The 8,450-nt window shown below is 33.2% G+C and overlaps 2 protein-coding genes across 2 annotated transcripts; one reads left to right on the forward strand and one right to left on the reverse strand.

Annotated features, from left to right (window-relative positions):
• The first annotated feature begins 89 nt into the window (after window positions 1-89).
• Window positions 90-1,445, forward strand: LOC106651093 (neuferricin). The gene is made up of 4 exons (XM_014369448.2): window positions 90-610; window positions 684-824; window positions 955-1,141; window positions 1,199-1,445. Exons 1-4 carry the CDS (start codon window positions 286-288, stop codon window positions 1,383-1,385), a joined length of 840 nt encoding a protein of 279 aa, XP_014224934.1. The 5' UTR covers window positions 90-285; the 3' UTR covers window positions 1,386-1,445.
• A 333-nt stretch (window positions 1,446-1,778) lies between these two features.
• On the reverse strand, window positions 1,779-2,934 carry LOC106651094 (protein tantalus). Its single transcript, XM_014369449.2, has 3 exons — window positions 2,560-2,934; window positions 2,323-2,502; window positions 1,779-2,245 (listed from the first exon to the last, which is right to left on the reverse strand). Exons 1-3 carry the CDS (start codon window positions 2,637-2,639, stop codon window positions 1,876-1,878), a joined length of 630 nt encoding a protein of 209 aa, XP_014224935.1. The 5' UTR covers window positions 2,640-2,934; the 3' UTR covers window positions 1,779-1,875.
• Between the last annotated feature and the right edge of the window lie 5,516 nt (window positions 2,935-8,450).

The following is an 8,450-nucleotide window of genomic DNA, read 5'->3' on the forward strand; positions in this document are numbered from 1 at the left end:
TCAGGATTGATTGACAGAGATATGTGATTAGCAAAACTATTCCAGCAGATGGAGTTGCCTCCTTTTTTGTCCTCTGCTGTCTCAACTCTCAACTCTGTCTGCTATCTGCGGTCGTGTCATGTGCTCAATTTTTCCCATACACTTTTATACTTGTAAATGACAGCAGAGCAAACATGCCTCTTTGATTTACGACAAATCGCAACGATGTTTTTTTACTGTTTAATGTAGTTGCTAAAGTTGTTATAAAAAAAATTTTAATTAACAGTATTTTTCGAGCCTTTTAATATGTTATCAAAGTATATTTGGATAATTTTATTTACATCAACACTTTACGTGTTGTATTCTAATGATAAACTTACTTGTATAGAAAAATATATAAAACCTTATTATATAAATGTTAGACCCAATACTATAGAAACTGCAGATGTACTAACTGTGGTACCTGAAAATACTCGCAATAAAAAGAGTGATGATTTATATGATCTAAGTGCACTTAAAAAATACGTAAATTTAGAAGATGGCTTGTACCTAGCTATATTGGGACAAGTTTTTGATGTAACAAGTGGTGCTAAGCATTATGGACCAAATAAGTCTTATCATGCATTCACAGGTAAATGACCAATACTTGAAAAATAGTAATTTTAATCTAACTCAAAACTTGATGATTTAATGATTTAAAACAGGATTGGATGGTTCTGCAGCATTCATTACCGGTGATTTTACTGACACTGGACTTTCAGATGATGTTTCATCCTTGACTGATAAACAAATTTTATCTTTGTTAGAATGGGTAGACTTTTATAAAAAAACTTACCTATATAAAGGTAAATGATACAAAAATATATCTATTATATTTCTTGTTTTAAATGCGTACTTGAATTAAATGGATAATCTCCTTACTGTTGAATACATGCTAAAATTCTACAAAGAAATAAAATATTGAAATTTTTTAAGGTAAATTAATTGGAAGATACTATGATAAATGGGGAAATCCAACTGCAGAAAATCTTATTGTAGAACACAGAGCTCTTTTAGCAAAAGAAAAAAATATCATTGAAGAGAAAAAAAAAGTAAAATTCCCTCCATGTAATATAGAATGGAGTCCTGAAACTGGAACTAGAGTTTGGTGTTCAAAAAATAGGTACAATTATTATTCGTTTTGCAATTAATATAAATAATAATAAACTTTTTTCCATAGCGGAGGAATTTTAAGAGATTGGATAGGTGTTCCTCGAATGCTATATGATAACATTGAATCAAAACAACACCGTTGTGCCTGCATCCCTTTGGAAAGTCTAAATGATCAAGAAAGTAGAGAAATTATACAATCTTATGGTGGATGTATTGAAGATGCAATATCATGCAATATTACCCAAGATCTCTGAGATTAAATAATTTGTTATGATAATCATAGACATATCAAAATATAAACTTTATTTTTTCATAGTTTTTACTTAAAAAAAAAAAAAAAACCATTGACATTTCATTCATTTGCACAATTATAATTTGAAAAATGTATCTATAATCCTAAACTCTTATCATCTTAAGTGGTATTTTGCAGAGATTCACCAATTTTACTAGCACATAGAAATACTCATCAGTGCAATATAACTATCAAATTATAATCTCAGACATTTTTATACTAATTGTATTATCAAATGATTATTGAGTACTTGAAATAAATCAAATTATAAAGCATAAACAAGAAACTTAATAATAAATCATTTCCAGAGAAAATTGTATCAAAATAGTTAATTCAATGTGAAAAAAGTTTTATTCAACTTTTTCAGCTAACCTGTAATGGATGTTTCAAAAATAAGAATAACTTACTTTTGATCCAAGTGAGACTTAAATTTAAGTACTTGGTCTGGGAAACTATTTACAAACTTTTCTTTCTTTTTGTGCATTCAAAGGTACATCACTTTGTAAACTATTTAGTTTATCAAGTAAAGATTGCATGGAAACTTTTTTTTTTTTGAAACCAATTTTAGAGCCAAAAATTTTCTTGATTTTATCTCGTCTCTTTTTCAATTTGGATTCTGTAGGTTGAGAATTAAACTGAATCATTCTTTTAAAACGTTTAGCACTCATACAGTTTGTCGTCTGATTAGAGTCTTCTTTTTCTTCGAAGATAGTTTCTAAAGAATTAGTATGTTTTTTAACGGTCTTATCTAAATAATACTCTTTGATTTGTTCTTCACTTTCCATTTCAGAAAAGGTCCTTTTTCTCGGTCTTGTGTTGCATCTGAAAGAATAAAAACATAGAAAACAAAAGTTAGGGTACCAAATGTCAGGGTATAATAAGACAATAAACAAAAATACCTTCTGTTTAAGGCTGACATGTCTAAATGATCTACTGGTTTTCTCTTCCTAGAAGATCGTCTTTGATTTTGTTGAGGAGGTGATTCTCCGTCCGGTAAGTCTACGGCTAACATTTTCAATCCTGCGACTACCTCCGGCATATTAACCTCCTCTTGTTTATTTGTACCAGCTACCTGAATCCTGCAGCATTGGTTTTAATAAATATTCCATCTTGGTAAACTTATTAAAACTACTCACTCCGAGCTGGAATCCTTGTCCATTTTCAGACAAGTGAAGATTGGGGTTAAATCCGCACGAATGTCATTTTCAGCCACCATCAACAGTTTTCAATAAAACTAAATATAACGAGCAACTTATAAGGTTGATTCAACATCCAAATTAATTATCTCGTGTAATTTTGAATTACACAAGTAAGCGGTTGTCTACCGTAAGTTGAAAAAAAAACAAGCAGCCGCTTATCGCACACTATTGTTATGTTATTTATTATGCTATTAGGGCAATCACGATTCACGAAGCTTACCAGACCTATAGGTAGCGCCTCTGCAATGTCATAGTCAGAACTCGGACAGTTAAAATAGTGCAAGCAAATTACCCATCTTCTTTGACTAAAGTGAATGATAAACAAAAAAATGCTAAGGAATGGAACTGATAGTTACTAACTGGTTATTGTTGGTAATAAATGCCATGAAATTAGATTCATTTCTACAATATGTATAAAATGAGTAAAAATGAATGTACAATAAATATGAGTACCCATCTCTTATGAGTACATACAACAACGATATGTTCATAAATTTAAATTGATTGACGTTTAACATGAGAAAAGTATCTACTACCTCATACATAAAAAAATCATTTACATTAATATTAATTAATAAAATTGTTCAACCCCAACGGAAATTTGTCTAATGATAAAGTTTTATAAAGTCTTAATAAGTCTTATAGAAGTAGGAAATTCGTACACCTGATTAATTATTTTAAAGAGTTAATAAGAGTTTTTAAAAATTCATAAAACCTTGCAGAAACTCGATTTTTTGGCAAAAGTGTTGAGTTTTTTTTTCATTAATTTTTTTTTTTATGTATTGTTCATATGGTTGCCCGTATAGTTTTTTCACTATGATTTTTGGTGAGCGTTGATACTAATCAAAAACGTTTTTAAAACTTTTCAAAACTCTTATCAACACGATGACTCTTCGAAACTCTTCATAACTCTTTAAAACAATTAAAATTACTTGTAAAAATTTTTTCAATTTTTTTTCTGAACATTTTAGAAATCCAGGTTTCACATAAATTTATGAAAAAATTTTATATCAATTGAAACTCTTATAAAGTTTTATTAAATCTTGAAATTATGGTACGAAATCCGAAAATTTATAAGAATTTTAAAGACTTATTCAGACTTTTAAAGAGTTTTTGTCAAGTTTCAGTCTTTTCGACGAGAAAAAAAACACCTGGATAAGATCTCGGAAACGTCTCAGTGAAAATCAATTGTGGCGCGTCTCGAAAACATCTCAAAACATCTCACTGAGGCTCATACTTGAGACGTTCATAAAAAGATCTTAAAAAGATCTTTTTTTTTACGCGCATTGCTCAGAAGGTAAAATTTATATCGACAAGACGTTTTTTACTTAGGAGGATGATTTCATTGAAAAAAATGCACTTTTCCGATATCTTCATTCTGCGTAAAAAACAAAAAATCGTCTTGTAAACGTTTGAAACTGAACAAGAAAAATTTAGAAAATTTTTTGACACTGTTTAAGTTTACGATTTTTTGTAACAAATCCAACGATATATGGGGCGAAATTTTTCAAAAATCCTAGCGCCTCGCGCAACAGCGTTTTTGAGCGAAATTGCTCAATTTCTAACTCGCTCGAAAAGTACCTAAACGAACCTGGAAAAAATAACCAACCAGTGATTTCGATAGGAAATTTGCTTAGCTTTTTGAGGGTGAGATCCAATTTCCCGGAATTTTCCATTTTCACCTCGGAAAATGCAAGTAAACTTTCAAACTCGAATATCTCAAAATGCGCCTTTTTTTTATTGTTTCAATGGAAACCTGAGGTCTTTTTACATAGAAAACAGTTGTTTTCAAAGTGTAAAACACATAATTTCTATGAGAGATACGAGCAAACATAGTCGGCGATCGACCGTCCGGCCGACCAAACACGCGACTCAGGGCTAGCTGTAATCGAAAGTCGCTCAAATGACAATGTAATTCAACTAGAAAAATAAATAAAAATACAGTTTTTATGCGTTTTTTTCTCAGCTTTCTCGTGGTGCAGTCGGTTTTTTTGATGATTTTCATTTTCATACGGAAAAATAGAAAATAAAAGTTTAAGTGCATTTTTCCGTAGAATAGTATAGATAGAATAGTAGTAGATAGTTAGAAATTAAGCAATTTAGCTCAAAAACGCTGTTGTGCGAGGCGCTAGGAGTTTTGAGAAATTTCGCCCCATATATTAGTATGTACTCCAAGATTATTTCCATATAAAAATTAACGATTGTATCCCGAAAAACGACATTATAAATAATTTAAAAATCGAAAAGCATATTCGTTTCTTCAAGAAAATGGCTGAGTATAATCACCCATGAAAAAATTACATTTGATTATCTAATAGGTTTTTATCTCACCTTCCCAACGCCGTTTTCAGATTTTAAAAATTCGCTAATTTCGCTGAGATACGGCAATTTTTGTCCCATACGTTTTTTTAGCTTAAAATTCAATAGTTCTGAGCGAATTGGTATGGGCAAGGAGATTTTTGAATAAAAAAATTGAGATTAACTAAATTCGTGCCGAGTAATATGTAAAAACGAGTACTAGTGAACCGAGTATAAAGAGTGATCGCGCCGCGAAAAGGGAGAGGGCTTGGAGCGAGCGAGTGAACGAGAGGGACAGAAATACTATTTGTTAAAATGACGATCGGGGTTCAGCAGTAAATCCGCGCGTTTTTTGCACCGCATAGAAGGGAAGCCGGAGATGTAATACTTGCAATTCGAAATAAAGGCAATTATGGCGCACTAACATATTTCGCACTTTTAATGAACAAAACTTAGACCGTGGAAACGTCATTTATTGAATATGCCTAATGAAACAACGAAGTTTTATTGAAATCAAAATGAAGTTAAACTCGCGACAGCACGGATTCCCAGAAGCGATTGAAGTAAAAAGATGAAAGAGCCTCGCGAACAACGGCACGAAGACAGACTCGGCGTTACGATTCGTCAAAAAAAAAAAAAAAATGAAACCGACTTGTCTCGACTTCAATAATTGTAGAATACGACGCATGCATTGTTGGATTAATTAAATGATAAATTTTGTGAGTTAAAAAAAATTTCTCTCTCCTTTTAGTGACGAATAGTAAGAGGCGAAACGTCAATTTGCCATGTTGCCGGGTATAAAAAGCCTTTATAAAATACTACCAAAGTTGCGCTCGCTCGGACGGACGGACGGACGCTCGGTTTTTACGGGTTTACCCCTGACACCAAACGCGAATATAGATGTTTCACATCAAAAACTTAAAGCCGGGTATAAAAAAACTTACATTGTATTAGTGGTAGAACTATTAACGTTGGACAAGTACAAAGATGATTGGGCCCTCTCTCGATGCTCCGTGTCGTTGAAGTTAGAGAAGTCGAAATGAGCAAGAACAATCGCACCGCGAAGAGGGGGAGGGCTTCGAGCGAGCAAGCGAACTAGAGAGACGCGAGAGATCGAGAGAGCCCAAATTCTACAGAATTCTACGTGCTTATTGGTGTATCAGACCGAACGGCCTGCAATAGATGGTTGCGCGCGTAATTTTGAATCGGGTAGAATCTAGGATCCGCTTTTACTGTCTAACGTACAAGTAAAAATTTATATAGAAATAAACATAAAAATAAAAATTAATATTAATAATACTTTGCACAATTAAAGCCCCAGCCTCCACCGCTAGATGACATGTACCTTGTAACGAATATACTATTCGTTATACTCTCTTCAGCCTCTTGAGCAAAAGCCTATACAATATTATTTATTATTTATACTTTATAATAATTACTGATTAATATTTAGCTATTGCTAACATAATAATTGTCGCTTGCAGTGCGATGGACTGCGAGTAGAGTAAATTCACCTGCCTCGGAAAAATTGACTATTTTGAAAAGTTATTATTAATGATTTAAACTTGTTTACCGTTGTATTATTTTGTGCCTTGCGAGCCCAGTGATTCCTAGTTGAAGGACGCGGGCCTGTAGCCAAGCTGGGATCGACGAGCCCTTGGTTGGTACCTGTTTGTCGATCCAATACTCTTTCTCTCCAGCGTAAGCCCGTTCACGCTCGGTTCGGCGGAAGCCTTTTATAGTCTTGTATTACTGGCCTTCTAGGCCCATTCATAGTTAAACCTATCTCATCTATTTATTTAATATTTAATAAACCTATTTCTCTTTAGTTTTAATTGAAATATAGACGATTGGTTATTTCCGCCCAACCCTAGTGTGTGCTTGCATGATTTTTGTAATTTTCTTACGTGGCAATACTCCGAGCCCTTAAGTTAAACATTACAACCTTAATTTTTAAATATGCAACTGGCAAAGTTCAAATAATTTTATAAAAAACATAACGATATAACTGAAGCACTGTAGTATGTTTTAAGATAACATAACATAAGATAATTTGAGATAAGGATAATAGTCCTCTTTAAGGATTAATTTAAATTATTAATTCAAATTACATCCACTTTAGTGCTCATAAACGAAATTGAATTCTTTCACGTGTAGGAAAGAAACTTCCTTTCTTGACTTCTACCGTAAATATTTCCAACAGTGTACTTAAACTGGAATCGGCAGAAAATAAAAAGAATGCCTCATAGCGAGCCGATAAAATTCGATTCTCGAACGTCAAAAAATTACTTAATTGCTAATCCAACTCACTCTCGGCTTATACACGCACACCTCGGCTCTTTCCCGATGCTAACAATTTATTTATACAGATACACAATCCAACCCCCTCGACGGACTGGGACCTTGACGTAGCCCGGGGAGTCGAACCTTAGCCCGTAGTTTCCCGGGCAGGTGAGAGGGTTTAGCTAACCTCGTCGGTCATGCCCAACCGGTCGCGAGCGTGAATGGCAGGTGGGACCTATAAACTGTACCTCACCTTGAATGACGAGCTCTTCTTATAAACGGAAGATGCCCTGAACGAAGTTGCCTCGGTAAAAGATAGTCCAGTCAAATTAAAATTTTTCCGAACAAAATTAGTGCCAGCACCGGACCATATAGAATTTGTTGGTCTCGATGAGTACAACAAGCACCCTTCCCAGGTGAAAATAGTATGTAAGATCTGACTCCAGATCTGGCATCAGATCTGGTATAAGATCTGACAAATGTACACCAGATCTACCATCAGATCTGATACCAGATCTTGTATTCGATAATCGCCATCAGAACTTATATCAGATCTGACATCAGATCTAATGTCAGATCTGATGTGACTGTATTGCCTCTAATTAATTAAACAATAAGTTTATTGATAATTAAAATTTTATAATAAATCTTAATAATAAAAGTTGCTGAATCAATTTAAATTCACATTATCAGAAACCTAAATATTGTAGGAATTTTTCTTTAAGTTATTATCGATGTGATTATTAAAATATAACTAAATTTGTTATAAAATTTTAATTATTTATAAACTTATTGTTTAATTAATTAAAGGCAATACAGTCACTTCAGATCTGACATTAGATCTGATATCAGATCTGATATCAGTTCTGATGTCGATTATCGAATACAAGATCTGGTATCAGATCTGATGTCAGATCTGGCGTCAATTTGTCAGATCTTATACCAGATCTAATGCCAGATCTGGAGTCAGATCTTACATACTATTTTCACCTGGGTTAGCTGCGTAACTTTTTGAGCGGCGGTTGGGGTAGGGGGATGATGAGAAGAACGGAAAAATCACATCTTCGCTTCTGTAAATTTTCCATGAATAGCAATCGAAAAAAAGTTCAAATAAAAGATGTAGCTATCAATTAGACCTTTAATTTGAGCCTGACCACGATTCATAACGTTAATTATTTACCAGGAAAAGTGCAAAAAACCCTCTAAAATAGCCATTTTTTCAATTGCATTTATTATAAACAATTTCA

This window comes from Trichogramma pretiosum, unplaced genomic scaffold (genome assembly GCF_000599845.2).
Source record: "Trichogramma pretiosum strain Unisexual culture from Peru unplaced genomic scaffold, Tpre_2.0 scaffold65, whole genome shotgun sequence".
Taxonomy (NCBI): domain Eukaryota; kingdom Metazoa; phylum Arthropoda; class Insecta; order Hymenoptera; family Trichogrammatidae; genus Trichogramma; species Trichogramma pretiosum.